Source organism: Petaurus breviceps, unplaced genomic scaffold (genome assembly GCF_028583685.1).
Source record: "Petaurus breviceps papuanus isolate PSGF00001 unplaced genomic scaffold, PetGlider_PUasm1.0 186, whole genome shotgun sequence".
Taxonomy (NCBI): domain Eukaryota; kingdom Metazoa; phylum Chordata; class Mammalia; order Diprotodontia; family Petauridae; genus Petaurus; species Petaurus breviceps.
Genome location: NW_027185798.1, coordinates 35,205,109 through 35,218,523, shown reverse-complemented (window position 1 = coordinate 35,218,523; position 13,415 = coordinate 35,205,109). Strand labels below are relative to the sequence as shown.

Here is a 13,415-nt window from a genome sequence, read left to right as displayed (position 1 = left end):
TTGTAAGACCAAAATAGTCTAGAAGAATTCTATAGAAATTCACCAGATCAAGGTAAATTATCAAGCAGGCAGCAAGATCTGAAAAGTATCTACCAACAGCAGGGAAAGGAGATCCTGGGATATAGGTGTGGTCACAGACTGCTGCTCGGAGAACCACAGGAATGGGGCTGACAGATCCCGGCTGGAGAACTCAATGATGTGTAAATTACATCCTGGCCACAAGCCCAATACAAGAGATTCAAAGGGTCAGAAGGGTGTGTTCTAATTGGTACCTTGGGAGAACCCAAGTGATAAAGGATGGAGATTTTCAGAAAAAAAGTTCACAGTTAATAGTTTGGTGTAATTCAGGATAGTCACTAAAAGATTGGCTTCACCCTCCCTTGGAGCAGTCAAGTTTACAGCATAGAAAACTGAGCATTCTATTTACAAGGCTAACCTAGTTTAATGCTCAGATTTTCCCCTTTTAAGACAGAAATGCTAATACCTGCCACCTACATAGCTAGGGAGACACAGACCAGTGTTGGAGGATCCTTCAATGAGAACGGTCCCTTCTTCACAGAAAGGAATCCTATTTTCTTCTTATTTAGCACAATTTTGTACTGTGCCTTTCAATCTCGTCTATTAGTTCTGCCCCAATGACTCTGGAAAGTTTTACCCCCCCCCCCTTTTTTTTTTTAACAAGGAAACTGAGGATCAGAGAGATTAGTTAATGCGCCAAAAACAAGCTACTAAGAGAATGAATAAGGATTATAACTCCCTAGACTCAGGTGTCCTGATTTTACTAAATTTGCCACCTCCACCCACCCCAATCACACATTACATCATTTCTCTCATTTTAAGGAGAAGAAAAGGACTTCTACAAGTTGAAATGTTTCTCCATGCTTTTTGACTAACGCTACTACATCTGAAAGTACAATCATGGTTCCTCCAACAAATCTTTGTTTCACCTCTAATATCCTCGGGCAGGTGCATTTGTAACAGAAAATACCTAAATCCCGGGTTTCAGGTGGAAGGATACCTCTATTCTCTTTTTAAAACAAAACAAAAAAGCCCCAAAAAACCTGGTGTGCATTTTTAACATACCCTGGCATTCAAAATTGAGAATAGACAAAAATCATCTCAAAGTTGAGTACCTTTTCTTTAAAAGTAAGAACAGTTGTCCTTTGCGGTTTTTGTAAGAATCTTCCTGGAAAAGACAGTTTCAGTATTTAGATCCCCCCCCCCCCTTTCTTTTTTAGAAAAATGACCTTCAAATGCGTTCAGAGACACGTTTTGATAACACTCTTAGAATACGTCCTAATTAAGGCACTTGGAGAATGAATGTTACCCCTCCCAACCTACCCACTCTCTACAGGGGGCGACTAGAGGGGTGGGGGAGATGCCTGAGGAGTAGCGAGTACTGCCTCCAAGTTGGAGAACACTGTCAATGTCACATAACACTTCCTCCAAGTTGGGGGCGCCCGGGGCTCCCAAAGAGAAACGTGGGGATCTTTGCCTTTGAAAGAATGACAACCGTTGAGATTTTAACTGCCTTAGTATGTAGCCACAAGAGTTTTCCTAGCTCTTCTGCCACGATGTGGGCAAAGCCCACGAGACTCCCGAGACACCCAGGTAGAGGGGGACTGTCAGAAAACCAAGGCGCGCTGCCCAGCACACCGTCAGGGCTGAATTAACGTCTGCCGGACTGGGCTGAGTTCGGTGGACCCTGCCCCTTCGCCCAGACCAGACCCACGACCCCAGGCCAGGGCTGGGATCTAACTGTCTTGGGCAGGGAAGGTGCGATCGGCTCAGGCTGCGAGCGATCTCCCCCCACGAGGGCGTCTGGCATTCCAGGAGCCAGAAGAGCTAGGGGCGTGTGGCTCGCCGCCCGCTGAACTGTAACCCTTTGTTAGGCTGGGCAGGGCCCAAGGTCAGTTCGGCTCTCGCCAAGTCCTCGGGGGCCGAGCTTCTAGCAGCCCCCTCCCACTCCTACCCGACCGGGGAAGAAGAGGGGGCGTGCGCTTCCCCCTCCCCCGCCCACCTCCCAGGAGGGAGAACCGAAGTCGTCCGGGGCTTTCATTAATCAAACTGCTTCACTCATTCGCAAGACTGCAGAGAGCCCGGCAAGCCCGACGCCCCCCACCTTTCCCCGTGCCCCAGCGCGTAGGGGGGATAGTAACTTCGAGTGACTGGGGAGGAGAGGGAAAGAAGAGGGTGGACCCCGAGGTGGCAGAAGGGCGGAGAGCGCCCGTCTGGGCCACCTGGGGATACTCACCTAGGGTGGGCGCGCCCTGGCACAGCCAGAGAGCCAGCAGCAGGCAGAGCGGGGCAGGACGCAGGGCAGGCATCTTCTCGGTCGCCTCCTCCACCTCCTCCTCCTCCTCCTCCACCCGAGCTGATCCACATGGGGCGGGGGGGTCCCTGCCGGGGAGCCCCCACTGTCGGGCTGCAGCCGCGGCGCTTAGACCCTCCTCCGGGGGCCCCAGGCCGATCAAGCGCAGCGCACAGACCGCCCCGCGCCCGGGATCCGCGCAGCACCAGCACCAGCTCAAGTCGCCGCCGCCGCCCGGAGTTTGGCAGAAAGTTTCTACTTCTCTGCGCCTCGTGTGTCCTTCCGCCTCGGCCCTCCTCCCCCTGGGGAAGGCCCCGCCCTCCTCCCTTGCTCTCCTCCTCCTCCTTCTCTTCCTCCTCCTCCTCCCTGCCCCAGCAGCCGCTGCTGCCGCCTTCCGTACCCCGGGGTTTCCCGCACGAAAAAGTTCCGGCACGATTTCCACGCGGAGGGATCTACTACCATACGTTCTACTCTCCCCCCACCCCCCATTCCTCTGCGCGGGTTGGGGCCCGAGAGTCTGATTTAACCCCATCGATGCTGGAGAACTCGGCTGCGCTGGCAAGGAGCGGGTGCTGATGGAGGAGAGGTTGGGGGGCAGGGGACTGCAGCGTTGGGCGCATCTCTATAGAAGGAGAGACAGATCCATCACTCTGGGAGAATGGGGATGCCCTGTTCGATGGCAAGAGATTTGAATTGGGGTCAGAAGACCCGGACCTTCTCAATGAGTGACCTGGGGAAGGTCCTAGCGCCCCCGATTTACAACTGGAATATGAGAGCTGGATTGGAGTTCAAATCCCACTATTCCACCTATTTCTTGGACAACTTTGGACAAGTCATATTTAATCTTTCTTCGCCTCAGTTTCTTCATGTGTAAAATAAATAGTTGGCACTCCACTTCTACTTTCGTGACCATGGACATGCCATTTAACCTCTCAAGGTTGCTTTTCTTCGAGGCATTTTTCGGTGGTGTCCTGACCCCATTTGGGATTCCCTTGGCAAAGATAATGAAACGGTTTACCACTTGCTTCTCCAGCTTTTACAGATGAGGAAACTGAGGCAAATGGAGTTAAGTGACTTGCCCAGGGTCACACAGATAGTAAGTGTTGGATTTGAACTCATGTCTTCCCACCTTACATCTAATCCCAGAGCTGTTATCCACTTCACTATATAGCTACCTCTGCCTCGGTTTCCTTGTCTATAAAAAGGAGGGAGTTGGATCTTTAAGATCTCTCCCGGGTCAGACCCCTATGATCCCAGATATATATAATGCTGCTCTTACAAGGTTCATGCATCCTTAAACCCAAAGGTAACATGTCAGTGTCATGGAGGAAGACTATGGTTAAGGAGAAATTTTAGGAACTGGAAGCCAAAAGAGGTAGCTTATACCATTCTTTAAACAAATATTGATTGAGGTTTGTTGTTTTTTTTTAAACTCAGGGCTGTGATACTTTTAAGCCCTACCAGAGATGCAAACTGCTCTCCAAAAAAAACCATATATATATTTATATATATACATATATATATATACACACATATATGTACCTATGACACACTTTTAAGTTTAATGCACATTAACATTTTCTCCATCACTTTCTAAAGTCTAGATAACAAAACAATAAATCAAGTCCTGATTTGTTTGCTGATTGCTGAGGTACAAATATACAAGCTCTAGCACATCCTTGTCCCCACCCCTCAAGGGACTTACAGTCTAGTTGCCAACACAGACACTCATTAAAAAGTCAAGTAACAATATAAGACATGATAAGTGCAAAATGATTGGAGCAGATGGGAGTGTCACTGTGGGCTGAGGCAATAAGGTAAAGATCGACCAGCAAGTAGGCCTTGATCGGGCCCTTGAGAAATGAGCAAGATCTGAAGAAGAGTGTAGATATTCTAGACAGGAGACGCAGAACACGCAAAGAGGAAACAGAGAGCTTGTGCCTGGAAAAGTAGTACAAATAAGTCTGAAAAGATAGATTGGAGCCAGATGATGGAATGCTGGTTTAAAATTGAGCTTGTTAACAATGGGAGGCCACTGAAGGATTTTGAGCCAAGAAGTGCCATAAAATCACAGAAGAATAGATAGATAAGACTTCAGAGATCATTTACCACTCTATAATCTTATTGAAGAGGAAACTGAGTCATAGAGTGGTTAAATGATTTGCCCATTCATGACTTCACCAGTTCATGGAAAAACAGAGACACTTAGTTCAATTCATCAAATATTTATTGAGCCCCTACTGTGTTCAGAGCACTGTGTTAGGTGCTGGGAGAGAGGTTTTTCTTAGCTAAAATATGTAACCAGTGGGGAGATAGGAAATACAAGTTGCTATAATATGAAAATTATAGCTCATATTTAAATATTAATTTACAGTTTAGAGTGCTTTGCCCCCACAAAAATCCTTTTTTCCCCTTTTTTAAAAAAATAGGGTATGTGTGCATCTGGACTTATGATTTCACTGGAGAACTCCAGTTGTGGAAACTATACCTTCAAAATTATGAAGCGGTTCCCACAACTGGTCTATATAATTTGTAACTTTAGAGACTTTCCTGGGGCTTGGAGAAATTAAGCGGCTTGCCCGTAATCATACAGCTAGTATGTATCAGAATCAAGGCTTGAACCCCAATCTTCCCCATTCTAAAGCCAGCCTCTAACCACTACACCCAGCCACAAATACCATTGCCCCATTTTGCATATTAGGAAACTAAGAATTGGGGAGGATATGTGATTTACCCTGGTCACAAAGCTGGTGAGTGACACAGCTAAGACTCGAATCCAGGTCTAGCAGCCATAAAGAGCTAATAGAAACCCTCAAGTACATCAGGAGAAGCATGACTACAAGCAATTGGGAAGTGATGGGCCAGTTGTACTCTGCCTTCATCTGGCCTCATCTGGAGTCTTGTGTTCTGGCAATGGTTGACATTGTAACATTGAGAAAGAGAGCAACCAGCATGGTGAAGGGTCTTGAGTCTGGGCTATATGAGTGTTTGTTGATGGAACTGGGCATACTTTGTATGGAGAAAAGATAACTCAAGGAAGATAGAACATCTTTTTCACAAATTCAAAGGGTTTTCATTTGGAGGAAGAATTCCATTTGTTCTGTTTGATCTGAGAGGGCAGAACCAAAAGCAATGGGTAGAAGTCAAAAAAGGCAAATCTGGGATGTGGAATGGAATGGAGTAGGTAGAGACTGAAGACAAAAGAGTATTTACCATAATCCTCGTGTGAGATAACGAGTCCCTTAAAGGAGGGTAATAGAAAGGAACAGGTGGATGTGAGAGGGGTTATAGTTGGCATTTAGGGGGGGATACACACTCACCAATGTCTTAGCCTGGTTAGTTTGCATTAAGTGCTGGTAAAAATTGTCCATACCTTACTGATGTCACTGTAATTCATGAGTCTTATCACTTTATCTGGTCAGGACCTCATTTTTATAAATTCACCTGTGGGAAATCAGGTTCTTAGAAGACTGTTTCACTCCAACTTAGCTCCCCAAAGATTCAATGATCAAACCAGAATTACAATTTACTAATTTTGTGCTGAAAAATAGAATTAAAAATTAGACTAAACTACTTCATGTTGACTGGTCAGCACATGTACTTCCTGGTAGGAAAGTCTCCTTAGGGGTAAGATCAGAAAGGTGCTTAGTAGGCCCAGGATTCATAGAGCTTCATAGCCAGATTATATTTTTACACAAATTATGATAGCCTGATATTCCAGCTTCACTGGAAGGCTATGTCTGCCAATCAGACTGCATTACATGTGTAGGCTAGCCAGCACACTCCCTTCCCTGAATAATGCTGAAAACACACAGACAAATTTCTACTTTTTGGCTCTTCTTCAAGATTTTATGTAGACCACCACCCTTCTGTTGTGATAGCATTGCTCCAAATATAATGAATAGGATGCACAGCCACATTCATTATGTTTTAGTTTGGTAAGATCTGAGAAGACACCTAGCCTTGCTGAGAATGTCAGGACAAAATTTGGGAAGCCACATTTTATTAACCATCTCAGAAGGTAGCATCTTTTTTTACCTTGTCTCTGTATTTGAGGGTTAGACCCTGTCTGATACTTTGTATTGATTATAGCTATATGAAGTTCTTATGGTGCATGTAAGTGAATTGGCCTTATTTGGGAAACAACTCATAAATACGCCTTATTTATGTATATACATCATAGATATGTAATATGTACACATATATGATCAGAAGTAAGATCTATGGGTATAATTAGGCCTCATCCTATCACCAACAAAAATTAACACATGAGAAGATATCATCAAGGATGTGTGAAAGGGGAAAAGGAAGTAGGTGGGTCATGTGTTGAGTGTGAGTTAACAGCAGGGCAGTCTGTGTATTGCCCTGGTGCCCACAAACTATTGAGAGAATCAAAGGAAGGACTCCAGGATGTTGTGTAGGTTCTCAACAGAGGATTTCCAGGAAGAAATAGACGAGAATCACAGAATAGGAGAAATCCTGCAGAGGTTACATGAGATATATCCATTGATGGATCTATCCATCCAAGTGCCAAATATAATATAATATAATATAATATAATATAATATAATATAATATATAACACAACATATTGTAATGTAATCTCATAGATAATATAATCTCGTAGATTATATTATATGAATCCTTAAAACTAATTGTCCATAGCGGAACAGCTGGTGAATTCGTAAATCATATACTTCTCTTTTCTACTTTTAAAGCTAATTATTGTTAGTTTGAGTAAGGCTTGTGTGCTTCAATTAATAGTATAAGCCAAAAACGTGACTAATATGGAAATAAGTTTTGAATGACATCTCATATAATTAGGGTATCCTATTGCTGCTCTTTCAATGGGTGAGGTAGGGGCTGGAAGGTGGGAGAGAATTTAGAACTCAAATGAAAGTTAGAAAATAAATAAACATTTAAAAAAATAGTATAAGCAAAGGAACTTGCTCATGACCATTAAGTTGAGCGCAGAAAGTGATTGAATGGTAGAACTGCTGTTCTGGGGGTCAGCCAAAGGACACCACCTTCCAATCCCCTCCAAGTTCCTTACATCTGGTTAGGTTCTCCTTCCCTAACTGCCTTGTATTTATTTCTATTTATTCTCTTTATATTTATACGTGATGTCCCAAAAGTCTTAATGCATTACCAGCTTAATTTATTAAATAACAAACGTATTTGGTTATTAGTATTTCGACTTAGCAAGATGATACCACAGAAGTCTGAGCAATAAGCTGACCCACCAACCCCTTGGAATTCCCATCAAACATATCAATAGTCCGAGACTCATGAGGGATGAAACCTGTAAAACTGGAGTCTAGGCATCAACCAGCTATGGTGAGGTCATAACCACTGCACCATGTTGCCTTGATGGACATGAGGTATTGGATTGCTAGGTGATGATATAGTTGGGGAATGAGATTTTAAGCTTTACTATCTTAAAAATTCACTAAGACTTTTGGAATACTCTGTACTGTATATAACTCTATGTAAATTGTGTCTTCCCATTAGAGTACGAGCCCCTTGAGAGTAGGGATTGTTTTATTCTTTGTATTTATATCCCTCCTGCCTAGCACATAAATCATAGGATCATAGATTAAGAGTTGTAAGGGACCTTAGAAGTCATTGAATCCAACACCTTCATTTTACAGATTAGGAAACTGAGGCCCAAAGAGCTTAAGTCGTTATCCAGAGCCACACAAATAGTTTGCATCTGAGTCAAGAGTCAAACCCTGGTCTTTTTGACTCCAAGTCCATTGCTGTATTCACTATATCATTGCACCTTTTAATAAAATGCTTGTTGATTGATTTGATATGCTAGCTATCTTGATTGCCTTTGCCTTCTGTAGAACATTACTCATTGCACTGCAGGATTGCCTAAAAGATATCCCCCCCACCCCTTTCCTGGGCATAGGGCTGCAAGCTGTTTTATGAGAATGAGGAAGAAAGATGGCTATGTGGGTCCAGTCCAGGCATCCATCACAAAAACACAAAAGAGGAGGAGCAAATATTTCTTTTTTTAAATTACAGTTTGCCCTGACCAAACAACAAGCAGATCTCTGTTTGTACTAGTCCCAGAAGGGACTCACAACCCAAACAATGCACTGCTGCTGGTTGGTCATTTGTGGTGTGCCCTCACTGACAAAATTCCTGAAATCCTGACAAAATTTATATATTCAGTCCTTGTGTCCTGTGGAGAATTGGCTTGTGTTCTCAGAATGTGCTGAAACAGAGTTTCTTCTAAACCAAAATAGGCTGCCTTGGGAGGCAGGGAGCTGCCCACCTCTGGAGATCTTTGAGCAGAGACTGGATGGCCATTTGGCAGGACTACTGCAGAGCCATTTCATGCTTAGGTAAAGGACTAGATCTCTCCACATTCTGGGGTTCCTTCCAACCCTAAAATGCTGTTATGAATAAAGCTTGGATGACTTATTGTGCATACATAGATGTCAAAGGAGGGGGAAATTCAGATGACTCAAAGATTTCTGACTTAGAAGGAAACTGAGCCACTTATCACTGACTTGGCAGAAGAGATTGCATCTTTTTTTTTTTTTTACTCTTCCCCCCACATTGTCCACAGTCCTCTACATAGCTCACTCCCAGAGTAGCGATTTAAGGTTTATAAAAAGTGCTTCTTCACCACAACCTTCCTAACAAAGGGGTATAAATATTATTATTCCCTTTTTACCAAGAAGGAAACTAAGCCTCCTAGGGTTAAATGATTTGCTTGAGGTCACATGAAATTAGTCAGAGTTGAAGCCAGGATTCAAACCCAGGTCTCCTGACTGCTCTACACCAAATTGTCTCTTTCATACTGTTACGTGTTTATATACACATGTACACACAAATAATAAGGTTGAAACATGCATTATCAGAGCTGCCTCAGTGTTTGGGAGGCTCCAAAAGAAAGTGTGGGAGAGAAGAGTGTATTAGGCTGCCGACCAAACTGAAGGTCTACAGGGCTGTTGTGCTGACATTATTGTATGCCTATGAAGCCTGGACAGTCTACCAGCACCATGTCAGCAAACTGAATCACTTCCATTTGAATTGTATTAGGAAAATTCTAAAGATCACCTGGCAGGATAAGGTACCAGACACTGAGGTCCTTTCTCAAGGTGAACAACCAAGCATTCAAATTCTATTGCAGAGAGCACAACTCCAGCAGGCTGGACACACTGTTCGAATATCCAAAGTATGTTTACCTAAAAATCTATTTTATAGAGAACTCACCGAAGGCAGGAGGTCAGAAGAAGCAATGCAAGGATATTCTCAAGGTCTCTCTGAAAAACTTTGGAATTGATTGTAAAATGTGGCAGATACTGGCACAGGACCACCCAGCACGGCATCACCTGCATCAAAGAAGGCTCTGTGCTCTATGAGAGAAGCAGAATTGCAGTAGCTCAAAGAAATGTGAGATGTGCATATTTAGAGACATCTCCACTGAGTTCATGTGGACTCTTTGTGCCTGACCTTAAGTAGAACCTTCCAAATTCTCAGTGGTCTGATCAGTCACAGTCAGACACACTGTACCTTGACCCCAACATAGTGATGTCATTTTTATCCTCTTCCAGAGCAAAAGACAACAATCAACCACCTAGATGCTTAATCAATCTATGAGCTTTTATTGAGAGACGACTTTTTAGAATGCTCCAAAACACTCTTAGTAGAGACTTTATTGCTGCCCTTGGAGAATCTGTAATATAATTTGGAAAAGGAAATACCCCCAGGGGAATGTATAGAGTCTTAATAATAGCTAGCGTTTATAATGTGCTTTAAGGTTTGCAAAGCACTTAACAAATATTGTGACATGATCTTCACAAACACCCTGGAAAGTAGGTACCACCGTTATTACCCCCATTTTACAGATGAGGAAATTGAGGCAGATAGAGGATAAGTGACTTGCCCAAAGTCACACAGCTAGTGAGTGTCTGAGGCCAAATTTTAACATAGATCTTTCTGACTTTAGGTCCAGCTCTCTGTCCACTGTGACAGGTAACTAGCTGCCTTAGTATCAAATAAATAAGAACAAATTGATACTTGGTTACTCAACACCTATGTGACTTTATAGAAATCAGATCTCTGGGTTTCAGTTTCTTATCTGTAAAATTAGGTGGTTGGATTAAATTATCTCTAAGGTTCTTTCATTCGATGAGTTTATGTAGTGTGGAGAGAGTATAAATTGGGGCTATAATGCAATGAGGAGACCAATGTACTTATTCCCACAATCCATTTCCCTTCCAAGAGCTCTGAGCTCCATTTTCAGCGTTCCCTCCCTTGGTCGCTGTTTCCCAAACCTGACGTTCTATCTCCCCGTCTCCACGGTTTCACACAAACTATGTCCCATGCCTAGGATGCACATCCCCCCTCACCCCTTAGAATCCCTCAAATGTTAGCTCTTGTTCTGCCTCATATGAATTGTTAGTATCCTTTGTCTCTTCAAATAATGATGTGGACACTTATATTTTATATATATGTATGTTTTTTAAAGAAATCAGGGTTAAGTAACTTCCTCAAGGTTACATGGCCAGTTAGTTATTTCTGGGTATGGTGCTGAGTATCTGAGCCCGGATTTGATCCAGATTATCCCGACACTGGGGCCGGTGCTCGTACTCGCTGAGCCACCTGGCCGACCCTAAGCAATTGGGGTTAAGTAACTTGCTCAAGGTTACACGGCCAGGTGTTTCTGGGTGGGTGCTAAGTGTCTGAGCCCAGGATTCGATCTCCAGGTCTTCTCAACACTGGAGCCGGTGCTCTTACTCACTGTGCTACCTGGCCGCCCCGCCCCTATATTTTCTATATTTTAACGCGTCCTCCCCAGCAGAACATTAGCTCCTTGAAGTCAAGGGCATCATTTGGTTTCTCTATATCTAGCATTTCGCACATAGTAGGTGCTTAATAAAAGTTGGATTAGGAGGACATATAAGTAAATTTATAGTCACACCTATTTTTTGAATCACAGCTGAGTAGCTTGGCAACCTTCTTTTGCTCCTAGACTTGGCTCCAATTTTTTTCTTCAACGGAAACAAGTTTTAGAAGTTGCTGAGAATGGATTGGTAAACATAGGGTTGATGACCATCAGTGCCTAAGAGAGGAAAGGAATTGGAATGTGGCAAGACAGGGAGGTGGAAGTGAGGCGGGGAATACGGCTGGAGAGAACGATGTTTGTTGGGGGAGGGAGGGAAAGACAGCAAACAGATTCGTTTGACTAAGGGGAGAAGCCTAGCTGGAGATGAGCAAAATGTTAACTAATTGAGAAGGATTGAGGTTAGCCTGCCTAACTAGAGGGGGAAGACTGTGTTGAAATTTGGCTTCTAAGATTGGCCTTTTCTCAAGTTTGTGACTAAATCCCAGTATATCCATTCAACTGAATGTTTTCACTGATCCCTATCATAAACCAGGGGGGCTGGGGTAATGTCTCGCAGCAGGAATAGCATCTGAGGGCATGGAGTTCTAAGATCTGCCAGAGGAAGACAGACTTGAATGTACACAGACACATTTTTTAGGCTTGTCTTGGTAACCTCAGGGGTTAGCACAGGACCTTATTTGTGGTAGCTGCTTAATGAAAACATTGTTGAATAGTACAGTGGGAAAAAAAAAGCAGAGGTTTTGTAGTTTTGACCATGTCTTTAAACAAATCATTCAATATCTCTGGGCCTCAGTTTAATTTCCTGTAAAATGAGGGAAATGAAGTAATTGAGCTCTCAGATTCCTTCTACTTTAAGACCTATGATTCTTAAGTTTAATTATTAAACCAAATTAGACAATCATAGTTCTAGGGTCTTCAGAGGTCATTTAATCTAGCCCTCTCATTTCATAAATGAGACCTAGGGGGTTATGTGATTTGTCAAAGGTCATAAGGTAGTAAACCCCAAAGGTGAGATCTGAATCCAGGTCCTCTGAGTCCAGAAATGGGAACTTCTGCCTCCTTTTTTCTAGCTCTCTCTTCTACTTCTTCCATCTACTTCCCTAACGCCAACAAAGTGACTCAGGCACAGTGCTTCTAAATCAGCTAACATGGTGACTTTTGAGAAGGCCTGATGAGGAGTATCAAAATAATTTAATCCGACAAACTTTTTTTCAGGGCTTGCTTTGTGCAAGCTAATGAAATAGGGCTACAAAGGCAAAAGGCTGCTAGGAGCAGTGAATAGAGCACTGGGCCTGGAGTCGGGAAGACTCATCTTCCTGAGTTCAAATCTGACCTCAGACACTTACTTATCTGTGTGAACATGGGCAAGTCACTTAACCCTGTTGGCCTCAGTTTCCTCATATGTCAAATGAGATGGAGAAGGAAATGGCAAACCACTCCAGTATCTTTGCCAAGAAAACCCCAAATGGGGTCACAAAGAGTGGACATGACTGAAAATGACTCAACAAACAGCACAAAGGCAGATGTGATACAGACCCTGCTTTCAGGAATCTTAGCCAGTCAACAAGCATTTATTAAACACCAACTACGTACCAGTCCCTGTCCTAAGCACTGGGAATACAAAAAAAGACAAAAACACACCCTGCCCTTAAGGAGCTCAGTCTGAGTTAGGTTTTAAATGTGGGAAGGAATTCCACCAAAGGAACTGGGGCAGTATTGGAGTGACTGGAACCGCATAAGCAAAGAAAGGAGAGAAACCTCCAGGCTAAGATCTCTTCCTTCTTCAATGTTCAATGACCATGATTATGATGATGGTGACAGTTGAGATTTTTTCCAGTGCTTTATGATTAACAAAGCACTGTACGTTTATAATCTCATTTGATCTATGATCAATGATCTTTGATGCTATGATCTGAACTCACAATACTGGAAAATTGGTCTGTATTTCTTGATCTCAATTTTAAAATCTTTCTTATTTATACTACGCTTTTTTAATACTCAGAATGAACAAGATATTCAAGGGTTTAAACCTGACACAGTCCTTATAAAGTCTCTAATTCTGGGCTTAAATGCTAGGCCAAAAGCCCTTATACAGTTTTGAAATGCTCTCAGTTTGACTTCTAACTAAACTTAGTGGTATTCTTTCGATTCCCCACTCCACCCCACCCAACAAGTTATGGTACGTGAATGTTATATAATACTTTTTATGCTGCAAGATATGATGAAGGAGATAGTTTC

At 43.0% G+C, this 13,415-nt stretch overlaps 1 protein-coding gene across 1 annotated transcript in view; it reads right to left on the bottom strand.

Moving 5' to 3' along the window:
- Window positions 1-2,858, bottom strand: part of NOTCH2 (notch receptor 2) — a 182,157-nt gene extending 179,299 nt beyond the window's left edge. The window contains exon 1 of the mRNA XM_069090209.1: window positions 2,255-2,858. Coding sequence (XP_068946310.1) covers window positions 2,255-2,843 — 589 coding nt within the window. The 5' untranslated portion in view covers window positions 2,844-2,858. The remainder of the gene's footprint in view (window positions 1-2,254) is intronic.
- Window positions 2,859-13,415: the final 10,557 nt, after the last annotated feature.